The sequence below is a fragment of the Octodon degus genome, unplaced genomic scaffold (genome assembly GCF_000260255.1).
Source record: "Octodon degus isolate 3935 unplaced genomic scaffold, OctDeg1.0 scaffold00026, whole genome shotgun sequence".
NCBI classification, from domain to species: domain Eukaryota; kingdom Metazoa; phylum Chordata; class Mammalia; order Rodentia; family Octodontidae; genus Octodon; species Octodon degus.
The window spans coordinates 11,029,967-11,041,662 of NW_004524602.1; the positions used below are offsets into that span (position 1 = coordinate 11,029,967).

At 51.1% G+C, this 11,696-nt stretch overlaps 1 protein-coding gene across 1 annotated transcript; it reads right to left on the minus strand.

Annotated features, from left to right (window-relative positions):
- Positions 1 to 665: 665 nt before the first annotated feature.
- On the minus strand, positions 666 to 8,259 carry Slc51b (solute carrier family 51 beta subunit). Its single transcript, XM_023712604.1, has 4 exons — positions 7,841 to 8,259; positions 3,408 to 3,605; positions 2,452 to 2,542; positions 666 to 976 (listed from the first exon to the last, which is right to left on the minus strand). Exons 2-4 carry the CDS (start codon positions 3,502 to 3,504, stop codon positions 772 to 774), a joined length of 393 nt encoding a protein of 130 aa, XP_023568372.1. The 5' UTR covers positions 3,505 to 3,605; positions 7,841 to 8,259; the 3' UTR covers positions 666 to 771.
- Positions 8,260 to 11,696: the final 3,437 nt, after the last annotated feature.

Sequence of the window (11,696 nt, forward strand, 5' to 3'; positions counted from 1 at the left end):
TCTGCTAGATTGTCTGGGCTGGACTTAAACTTGGGATTCTCCTGCCTTGTCCTCCCGGAATGCTGAAACTACAGGTGTGCATCACTGTGTCCAGGTCAAAGCCTACCTTTGTGAGACAGAACCTGAAAGATGTTGGGCTACTAGAGCCAATTTTTGCCTGAGTTCTGTGGTGTTGCCACTTCCTAGCTTATGCCACAACATCATGGCTCAGACGTGGGCTCAGGCTCCTCCCTGCAGTCCCCATTGGTAGCAGGAGAAGGCTTCAGAGGCAGGGGTACAGGTGTCTTCCAGCCATGTTGTACCACGAACCCCTCAGTACTTACGCAGGAGTGGGAGGGGGCTCTGGCTCCCAGAAGGGCTGGGAAGGGATTCTGACTCCAGAATTTTGCTTCCTTCCATCTCAGTGCCCAATTCCAGGAGCTGGGACTCAAAATACCTCTCACCCAGCCTTCAGCCTCAATTCTATTGAGGGAGAAGCTGAGGCCAGAGGGAGACTGGGAGTCCCTCCGAACCACGTGCTGAGGGTCCCGCCAGGCTTCCTGAGCCCTAGGCTGCTAGGGAGTTTGCACTTTGCTTCAGGCCACTTATGTGTGTGCGTGTGCCACCTTTTGAACAAACTGTGCAATTACCCACTTCCAGAAGCATTTAAATAAAAGATTTTTTAAAATAATGGAAGCTTTATTTGATTGCAGTTCATTCACCATGTCTGCTGGTAAAAGCAGGCTGCCTGGGGGAGGCAAGCCCCGGTGCCTGGCTTGCGTGGCATCCGTGCTAGCTGGAGGTTTCCGATGGGATCGGAAGGAGAACTACTGGATCATCCCGTTCCTTTGATTCAGTCCCCAGCATGGTCAGGGCTGGCTTTTCTGTGAGCAGAGTCTCTTTTAGGTTGTTCAGGCTGTTGTTGCTTCCGGTTTTGGCCTCGTTCAGCTGTAGGATTTCAGGTGTTTCCTTTTCTTGTGGCTGCAGCTTTCGATTTCTAGGGGAACAGGAACGCTCACTGGTGATACCGTGGGGCAGGAGAGGTCTGGCTCTCCCCAGTGGGTTGGAAGGTTTGAGGGGGTCTTGTGCTGTCTGGGAGCCGCTAGGGTGAGAAGTGGGGGAGTTCACGCCCCTGCCACAGAACAACGGTTGACATGTACACGGGGAAGGTTTCACAGATCTCACAGCCACCTGTGAACTCGACATTTATGGTCACACTTTGCCCTCAGATATGGAAATGGGGTTTAAGGAGCCTGGAGAAATCAGGCTGGGTGGTGTAGGCCTGTAATTCTGGGAGGCTGAGGCAGGAGGACAAGTCCTGGGCAATTTATTAAGACTTTGTCTCAAAATGAAAACTAAAATAAGGATGCGGGGTATAGCTCACCGCAAAGGCTGTAGGTTAAGTCCTCAGTTTCCCCAGTCTTATCCCCACCGGAAGGCCTGTGTTCTTTGGACCAACCATACAGCCCCCTAGGGCTGTCATCCGACTAAGTACAGGTCCTTGTCCCCCAGCTGCTGCAGGAAAATCCTTGCCTGCTCCCAGCTCCGCTCTAGCCTCCCACCCCACCAGCCACCCCTGCGCCCCTTCACAGACCCCCATCATCCCTTTCCTCAGCCTGCTCTTCCTTTCCGAAACTCCCCCCATCCATCTTCTCTCCAGATTGGTTGTCTTCAAGGTGGTCTGGATTTCCTGGCCACAGTGGCTGAGTGACAGCCTTCCGCCGCCATGGGCCACAAGGCCAGTGTCTGCTGCTTTAAGGACAGCACCTTGCCTCTGAGTGCACCTTGATGCGAGGCTTCCTGACAGGTGGGGGCAAAGCTGCCTTCTTCTTTTTTTAAAATTTGTTTTATTTTTTTAAATTTTATTTGTGTGTGTGTGTGTGTGTGTGTGTGGCCAGCTCAGTCCACTAGGGGGCGGGGCTGGCTGGCACGTGGTGCTGGGGGATTGAACCGCGGTCCCTGTGCTTTGCTAAGCTTAGTTTGTTCTAAGTAGGTGCTTTAGACCACTGAACCATCTCACCAGCCCCCAAAGCTGCCTTCTGCTTTTTCTTTTCCTTTTCTTTTCTTTCTTTCTTTCTTTCTTTCTTTTTTTTTTTTAACTCCCAGGACTGGGAGTGGAACCCAGGGCCTTCACACTGAGCTATGTCCCCAACCATTCTTATTTTTTGAGACACATTTCACTAAGTTGTTCAGGCTGGGCTCAAATTTGTGATAGTCCTGCCTCAGCCTCTCAGAGTGCTGGAGTTACAGGCCGGTGCCACCCTGAGAGCTTCAGAGCCACCTTCTCAATGGCTGCACTCCTCCGGGTCATGCCTGCTTGTCCCAGAGCCAGTTGCCGTTTTAAAAAGAGCTTTGGGTTCTCAAAGGTGCCAGAAGACTGCATTTGCTGTCCCAAGGGCAGTGCCCTCCCTAGATTTCCCTCTGGGTAGGCAGGGCCGCTCCCCTCCACACACCCCCAGACCAGCTCCTCACCTGTTGGCCTGGATGCTCCTGACCAGGAGGAACAAGCTGAAGGTGACCACCACGACTGTCAGTGCAAGGACGGAGTAATTCCAAGCAGATGCTGAGGAGGGACATAGGGCAGGGTGCTAAGGATGGGCCCAGCACCCCTCTGCCCCCCACGAGCCAGCCAGGCCTGGGGCTCAGACCCAGCCCCAGCAGTGGCTGTACACTGCTGTGCATAGCAGCTCCAGCTCTGGGAACTTTTCAGGGGAGATATAAGGTGCTTTGAGGGAGGTGGCACTGGGGCCAGATAACAGTGAAACAGCAGGGCCGTGGGTGCCCTGAGGTGGATTTTGCAGTCAGCAGTCTGACCTCCCTGTGCAGTGCAAGGAAGAGAAAGGAGGTGGGGAGGAGGGCAGGGAGGAGTGACCGACTGGATCCAGGAGCTGTGGGCAGCTAAAAGGGAAAGTGGCTGATGGGAAGGGGAACCCCGCAAGGCAGGCTCCAGCCCGGGGCTTTTCACTCCTGTTCTCCCCCACATCTGAGGCCAAGTCTTTATTAGTGTCCTCTTGTAACAGGGCCCTCCTTGGCCTCCCTGCTGCACACTTGGGGTCTCTTCTGATGCTAGGGTGACAGTACCGGATAAAACCCAAACACCTCCCCCTCAAGGGGCGCAGGTCTGGTGGGACAGAAAGTAAACAAGGTAAATGACAACCATGCATGGTGCAGAGGTGACATGAAATAAGACTACATGGAGAAGCACATAGTAGGAGCTTGCTCAATGCAGCCGGACAACTGGGCGACCCAGTGAGAGGCCGCAGCCCACAGCAGGAAGGTGCAATGCAGCTCCGGCCTGATTGGCAGGAATGGGCCAGCAGACAGGGGTGCAGACTACAAGAGAGTTCTAGCCAAATCCTGTTCTTTCCAGCCAAATCCTCCCCTCACCCGTGCCACCCCACCTTTGCCACCTGTCTCTTGCCACTTACCGTCTTCTACGCGGAAAAACCAAATCATTTCTTCCAGCAGCTCCTGGGGCACCGCAGTGCCAGCTGGGGCTCCAATGGCCTCCTCATTCTGATCCATGACCCTGATCCTCAGGTCCCCTGGTCTCAGCTGCTTCGCTGGCCCCCTAGGTGCTGGCACCAGCTGCCTAGGTGCCCTGGGTGGATGAGTCCGAAAGACCCCTGGAAACAAAGCAGAGAGCATCACTGGACATTGCTGCCCAGGCTGACCTTCCCTCCATGCCCAAAGCCAGCTTGCCAGGGTTTCAGGATCAAAACAGACTGAACACGGGAGCAGACGGGGTGCCTAGAGGTGGGAGTGACTAGAATCCCTTAGCAAAACTCAGCCCCACACATATGTGGGGGAGAAGCGCCGATCTGGCGTGAAGAGGATGAAGCCAGTCACCAGTCCAAGGCTGTGGGACCCTTGTAGGGGACACCCTACCTCTACCCACCCCACCCCATGCTTCGAGGCTGGAGGAGCCACCAGAGGGCTTTTACATGAGTGTGTGACAAGGCTGGGCCTATCACGGGCTCAGTTTTGGTGATTTGCACACCTGAGACCCAGAGCTGGGAAGAGAGAGGGGAGTCAGAAGGGGCAAGTGCAGCAGGGTGGTGAGCGCTGCCCAAGTGATCAGAGAAGGCCCATCCTGCTCCTTGGATAAGTGTCTTCATTTGAATCTGATTGTGTCAGTGCAAAACAAAGCAACTTGAGTTGTGTTGGCCAGACCTCAAATGGCCTTGAAATTGGGCCTATTTTATGCGTTGTCCTTCCGTTACTACTTAACTAAAAATTGCTAGTATCCATATAGAAAGAAACAGTAACCAGGCGTGGTGGCACATACTTGTAATCCCAGCACTCGCAGGCAGAGGCGGGAAGATCACCTCAAGTTCAAGGCCAGCCTGAACTACATAGCAAGACCTTGTCTAAAAAAAAAAAAAAAAAAAAGTGAGGTAGCTTTGACAACGTAAGTCATTGAAGCCAACATTTCCAAAATATCATTTTAGCGTGTGTGAAGCTTCACATGTTTTGGTTCCAAGTCTTTGAACTTGAATGTAAATTGGATACTTTAGGAGCTATCCCAACTTCTACTAGTCACACTCCAAGTATGACTCCCAGCTCTGTAGCCACATGTCGCTGGCTAGTGGCAATTTACTGGACAGCTCCAGGTTTTGGCAGCTGGTCCTCCGATCTGGTCCCTCGGCCCCTAGCCAGCAACTGCTCCCTGCTGCCTTTGCCCCTGGGTATCTGCGCCTCCCCTGGGATTGCCAGGGTCCCCGGAAGAACAAAAGAAGACGTAAAGACAGAGGAAGAATTGCCAGTCTTATGGAAAACCTACTACTGTTATGGACTACTGGACTATATTGGAATATTTTGCTGAATTCATGTACCTACAATATTTAAATGACAATGGAATACTCTTCTCTAACAAAACTAAACAAAAAAGGGAGATACAAATGAATGACCATTTTGTATCTGTATATTCAAAATAGTTAGGATAGACATACAGCTTCTCTTAATTCAGTGAATGGAGAGAGTTGTTCTAATAGTGTTTGTGGACAGGATACCATGTCTGCATCTTGTACAATGAACAACCACGAAGACAACAATATGCAATGTATTAATTATTGAAACTGCTAGTAATCAGTTTTGAAACTGTCTCATTGCTATTTGTTTCTCAAAATTATTTTTAAAAAAAGATAGAAGGGGGGCCGGGGAGATGGCTCAGTAGAATAAGCGCTTGCCTGGCAAGCACAAGGGTCTGAGTTCAATCTCCGGTTCTGCCAAAAAAAAAGAGGAAGAAATCAGCAAGGTGATGCTTCCCTGGCAAGCACAAGGGCCTGAGTTCAATCCCCGGTTCCACCAAAAAAAAAAAAAAAAAAAAAAAATCAGCAAGGTGAAAGGGGAAAGTAGAGAACAGGAACAAGCCCTAGCTTTTGAGCTAGGGTTTTGTTTTGTTTTTCTGGGCTGGAGGGTTAACCCAAGGCCTTCTTCAGGATGAGCTAGAGCCTCAGCTCTTTTTATTTTGAGACAGGATCTCAAAAAGTTGCTGAGTTGTCAGTTATCTTCATATCGGCCACGTTCACTGTGATCCCAATCAACATGGAGTTTTTGAGACCCTTGATTCACTTATTCTAAGTTATGCAGAGAAATAAATATTTGCAATGAGTCAAGTCAACCTTGTAGGTAAAGACAGTAGCTATACAAATACAGTTCTGGCACACAAGATGTTTTTGTTTTTGTCTTTTTGAGACAAGGTCTCGCTCTGCCATTCAGGCTGGCCTTGAGCTCACTGTGTAGTCCAGACTGGTCTCAAACTTGCAGTGATCCTCCTGCCTCAGCCTCCTCAGTCCTGGGATTGTGGGTGTGTGTCACCACACCCGGCCTACAAGATGCACTTCTGATGAAAGACCCCTAGATGGAAAGATCGGAGTAGAAATTAGTCTTTGTGCACATGGGAACTTGACACACAGTAAAGGCAGCTCTGTGATTAGTAGTGACAGAAGGAATTGGCTACGAGGCAGGGTGGAGAAGAACAATGCCGTTGTGAAAATTCAAAACGTATGCACAGGGAGAGAAGAGTGGCTCACTACATGGACAAAAGTAAGCATGGACGCACATCTCACAGTGCCCAGGGGGAAAGCCTCCTTCTCAATGTCAGAGGAAAATCTGAGGCTAGCAGAAGGGAGTAGGCTGTCCTAAGAAAAACCACGCAAGTGCAGATCATTCAGTGAAAATGGCAGGAAAAACCAGAAAACTTTACTAATGTGCATAAAATAAGGCTGCCTGTTCTTGACTAAATCACTAACACATTTTCAGTTGGGATTAGATGGTCATCGTGCTTAAAATCAAGGTGGGATGGAAAGCCAGACTATCTGGGAGTTCTTGCAAGTCCGTGAAGAAGCGCAGGCCCCAACAGATGAAAGACTTAGAGTACTCGTGGGATGGTCACAAAGAAGCCTAAAGGCTGGCGAGCGTATGACACCTCATGGTGAGCCGAAGAACGAAAGGTGAGACTGGAAGGAGCTGCCGCCTGGCATCTGTTAGAGATGGGCATAGTGCAAAAGCGGGATGATGAGACCCGTCAGGGCCTCTGTAACCTTGGACTCACCCAGGGGGCAGAGGCGGGGCAGCCACCTAACCAACAAGTGATTCCAGTCAGCGGAACACACCCCATGACACAGCAGCCCTCAGCTGAGAACACGTAATAGAGAAAGTAGCCTAGAGGAGGCAGACCATGCCATTGTGAAAATTCAAGATGTATGCACAGAAATGACAGGCCGTATCCCCAGGCCTGCCATGCGGGCCCACCCCCGGGGCACACTGAGATGGCGATTGAGACTGGGCGTGTGGCACGCGCCTGTAGTCTCAGCTTTCGAGGTCCCAGTAACGTCCTACCTACTTCCCCATGTGGGTGGATATAATAGGATGCCTAAGAGATGGAGTCTATATTCCTGCTCCGACTGACTGTTGAGACCGTCGTCTCAATAAGAAGGCTGGGACATCCTGTTGAGTTGCAGCTCCTGGATTAATTAGTAACACACTCTAGAAATGCCCTCTGAAAGTAGAGCCATCCTGCCTGGATTAATTAGTAACACGGCCATAGGCCCCGTCCGGTGTGCACACCGCCAGCCTGCACGCCTGTGCACCGCCACGCGGTGTGCCTCATGTCTGCTTCTGTGTTGTACGGGTTTCTTGTGTGTATGCACCACATTCATGCAGACAACATGTGTGTGTGTGTGTGTGTTTCCCCCATTTTGTCACTGCTGGGAATCGAACCCGGGGCCTCACACACTCTAGCCAAGTGCTCTACCACTGAGCTGCCCAGCCAACCGATCCGATTTTCAGGATATATATTTTGTCCATGTTTGTGCATACATTGTGTACCTTTTGAGACAACATCCCAAATTTTAGGCATCTTATGAATAGAACTAATTGGAAAGGTATACCAAGATGCACAGCTCAGCGTCTAGGACTTGCCTAGCATGCATGGGGCCCTGGCTTGGTCCCTAGAGCCACAAAAAAAGTGTCCAATACGTATAATAATGCTACAATAAACACCTATCATGAAGCACAAAGCAAAAGGCCAGGATGGCTGCAAACCCAAGCCCTTCCCAGCTGTTAAGTAAAAGATACAAGCGAGGGTTGTACCTTTGTCTGAGTACTTAGCCAATTTACTTCTAGAGAGAGCATTACTTTATCATCCTTTAACCATTAAACTAAACTCTATGCCTCTTTGGGTTTCATTAGTTTCCCCATTAATGTCCTTTCCCCACTCCAGGGTTCCATCCAGACCACGCTGTATGGCATTCAGCCGCCCTAACTCCTCCAGACAATCCCTACATGAGACAGAGCTACCGGCTGTGACCCCTGCCCAGCCCAGGCCACTGTCCGGGGGCAGGGAGAGAGTGCTCACCTGATCCTTCGCGCTGGGCCTCGAGCTGCTGTCCTGCGCAGAGCTGATTTCCGTCACTCTCCTCCCGTCTTCTCTGGAGCCCAGGCCCCCAGTCTTTGTTCCTGACCTCTCTCCAGGAAAGTGCAGCTGCACCCCAAGGCGCAGTGTCTGCGGAGTCCGTGGCAGCTGAGCCCGTAGAGTGGCTCTGCCCTCAGCACACGCCCCGGCCTACGCCTTCTCCACCATGGTGGGTCACTGTCCTCTTGAACCATGGCTCAAGTGGCAGTCAGGCTCCGCCTGACCTTCCGGATCTGAAGTCACCATCGTTGTAGAGCATCCGCCCTGTGCCTCTATTTCTTAAGTATCATCAATATTTAACCACGGAGCAGGGAGTCAAGGCTGGAATTTTATAACCGGTGCTTTTGGTAGTGAAGGTTCAGGCACCGTGTGAATTCCCCAAAGAGCTGTAAAACAACTCGGGAGGGCAGGGCTGAGAGAGGTGGGGAAAACCAGTGAAGCCCAGAGGAGGAAGCAGTCCAGATTTGCATGCTTGATGAAGAAGCAGGAGAGGGGCGCGCCCCTCTGTGGTCTCTGGCTCTGCGTTGTGAGCAACTGTTGTCACTGGCCAAGCCAGGAGGGGACTTGCATTCCTCAGGTGCAGAGACAGAGGCTGAGTCAGGGCCCCTGCTGTCAGGTCCAGATTCCTGGCCGGGCATGGTGGTGCACACCTGCAATCCGAGCACCCTGGCAGCTGAGGCAGGAGGATCACCACGAGTTCAAGGCCAGCCTGGGCTACACAGTGAGTTCAAGGCCAGCCTGAACTGTATACATGAGACACACAAAATCTAAGTTCCGTGAGGAGGTCAGCAGTGGGCAGGAGTGGGAACGACAGTGTGGTCCAGGGGGAAAGAGGATAAGAGACTCAGCAAGGACCCGACGTGAAATTCCGGTTCTTCCCCACTTCATACGTCATTCGTTCATTCATTTGTTCATTCGTTCATTCATTCAGTAAATATGACTTGAGTGCCTGCTGCTGTGTGGATGCACAGCGAACAGGGCAGGTGAGGACTCCCAGGAGACAGACAAGCAATGAGACCAAAAACATGAATGGTGTAACTGTGGCTAATGATAGTTGCTGTGGACAATTTAAATAACATGATGACGGCGACAGTGCTGGATGAGCTATAAACAGAGATATGGTTATTCTACAAATGTACTAAAAAAATAAGCTGGGAAGGCTGGCACAGTCCTGTAAGTCCAGCACCTGGGAGGAAAGGGTGGGAAGACTGCGAGTTCAAATTCAGCCTGAGGATATTAGCGACTTTGTGAGACTCTGTCTCAAAAGTAAAAAGAATAAAGAACAAACTGTAGCTCAGTGTGAAAGTCCTCGGTTCAGTCCCTACTACTTGGGAAAGGAATGATGAAGAATTAGTGGGCAAAGGCTCTAAAGACCCCAACAGCTTACCGAGCCAGAGGAATGAACAGCTGACCCGTGGGGCTGGATTCTGCCAGGCGGGCAGCAGGGGCCCGCACAGAGGCTTGTGAGGCAGAGGAAGAAGTTTGCATTTTACCTAAGTGCATGAGAAGCCAGGACCCAGTGGGGCTGATGTCTGTGGAAGACCTGGTGGGCAAGCAGTGGGTTGTGGGGGACCAGGGCACCCCGGGAGACTCTTTCGTTCATCAGAGGAGAGCTGTGTGCCAGTCGGGGTTGAGATGGTGAGAAATAGTGAGATGGGGTGCATTCTGGAAAGAATAGTTGGAGATTTTGAGAAAGAAGTCCAGGCACTCCGAGTCCCCTTGAGGTTTCTTCCTAAGGCATCCCCCTGCTTCTCTCTGGGTGCCAGGCTCAGGGCCACAGGCTGGCATCTCCAGACAACAGGGCCAGGCTGTAGCAATCCGGACTCTTGCTCTTACAGCCAGCAGGGAGTTAATTCATTTTCCTAACTCTGGTTTGAACATTCCTGGGTCATGGTGACCTGGGTTCTGCACGCACATTCCGGGTCCACTCTTACGGCTGAGCCAGGGTGGGTTAGGCATCGTGGGATCAGCGCAAGCCTGTGCCCACCGGACAGCTGGGAGAGAGAGGCCACTCCGGTGTGCATACCCAAAGGTCCTTGGGCACAGTCCTTCCTCTCTGCCTCGGGGGAACGCTGCAGGGCTCTGGTGGGAGTGTCCCCCTGAGAGAAGCCTGCCAGCCACGGATCTCCTCTGCTTCGCCGCTGTCTTTTCTTCCCTCTCTCACTCCAGTTCTTTTTTTTTTTTAATTTTATTTATTTGTGTGTGTGTGGCGCCAGCTCAGCCCACCAGGGGGCGGGGCTGGCTGGCATGTGGTGCTGGGGGATTGAACCGCGGTCCCTGTGCTTTGCTAAGCTTGTTCTAAGTAGGTGCTTTAGACCACTGAGCCATCTCACCAGCCCCCTCTCACTGCAGTTCTCTCGGCTACTTCTGACACAATGATTCTTACTCCATACCAGGCATCTGCTAGTGTTGAACGCACAGACATCATCCTAGATCTCGTGGGATTGCAGGCGACACACAGATGTCCACAGCAGGGGTCATGTGGCAATGGCCCCTGTGTAGCCAGCGTCCCAGGGGAGGCACTGGACAACGGCATGTCCCAGAGGCCTCTCTTCCCCCTAGCTTCGGATGTCACTGAGCTCCATCCCCACACAGGCCTTTTTCATTTTTTAGTTTGAGACACAGTTTTGTCAAGTCGCTAAGTTGCCCAGGCTAGGATTGACCTTGCAGTCCTTCTGCCTCAGTATCCCAGAGGGGTGGGCTTTCAGGCACACACACTTGCGCCTGGCTAAAAGTTCCTTCCTGGCTAATCCCTACCTTGAAACCTTCTTTGCTGAATTCTCCCATCCCTTACCTTCTGGCCTAGGAGATGGAGGGTAATCAGCAGGGCAGTGGAGCAGAAGGGCCTTTGGGCTTCTCTTGGCTAGTGTAGTATCTCCCACTTCATAATCCTACTCCCAGTTTACATGTCACCTTCTCAGGGAAGCCTTCCAAATCTACTGAGGATTGTGTTTGACTCTGGGTAATAAAGACCCAATTTGGGGCTGAACAAATAGCTCAGTGGATTAAAGTGCCTGCAAGCAGACACAGGGGCCGGAGGTTCGATCCCCAGGCCTGCTATGCCGGCCTCACCCTCAGGTCACGCTGAGACAGCAATTGAGACAGGGTATGGTGGCATGCGCCTGTAATCCCAGCACTTGCAAGGGAGGCTATAAACAGGAGAATCACTACAAGTCTGATCTAGTAATGAGACCCCGAATACCCTGTAGACTCTTCCCTAAAAATACAAAATAAATAAATAAATTAAATTAAATTAAATAAACACATAATGGCAAAAGGAAATCACAGAGCAAGGTCACTTGTACAGTCACTGGGCCAAATCTGACCTGCAGCCTGGTTTTTAGATAATGTTTTATTGGTGCCTGTAGTCCCTGCTACTGGGAAGACGTTGAAGGAGGATCGCGAGCTCAAGGTCAGCCTCCATGACTTTGTGAGACCCAGGCTCAAACTAAAATGCAAACAGCTGGAGATGTGGCTCAGTGGAGGAGCGCTTGTTCTGCCTACTTGAGGTCCTCAATTGGGTCCCCAGCACAGGGAAAATGTTTTATTGGGACATGACATACTATTATATGATGTCTGTGGATGCTTTCATGCTATATTAACAGAACCAAGCAATTATGATTTTGATTTTTTGAGACCACAAAGTCTAAAATAGATGTTGGTTGGCTCTTTACAGACAGTTTACTAATCCAGACATGAATTAGAAGGAACCTGGGTTCCATTGTGCCACTCCCTCCTCTTCCTCCTCCTCCTCCTCCTCCTCCTCCTCCTCCTCCTCCTCTTCTTCTTCTTCTTCTTC

What these genes read in the sequence shown, in the direction of transcription:
- Slc51b (XM_023712604.1), bottom strand. Translation starts at nt 3,504, where the DNA reads ATGGATCAGAATGAGGAGGCCATTGGAGCCCCAGCTGGCACTGCGGTG. An exon ending in GTTTTTCCGCGTAGAAGACG is followed by an intron (nt 2,543 to 3,407) that starts GTAAGTGGCAAG and finishes GTCCCTCCTCAG; the next exon opens with CATCTGCTTGGAATTACTCC. An exon ending in AGGAGCATCCAGGCCAACAG is followed by an intron (nt 977 to 2,451) that starts GTGAGGAGCTGG and finishes CTGTTCCCCTAG; the next exon opens with AAATCGAAAGCTGCAGCCAC.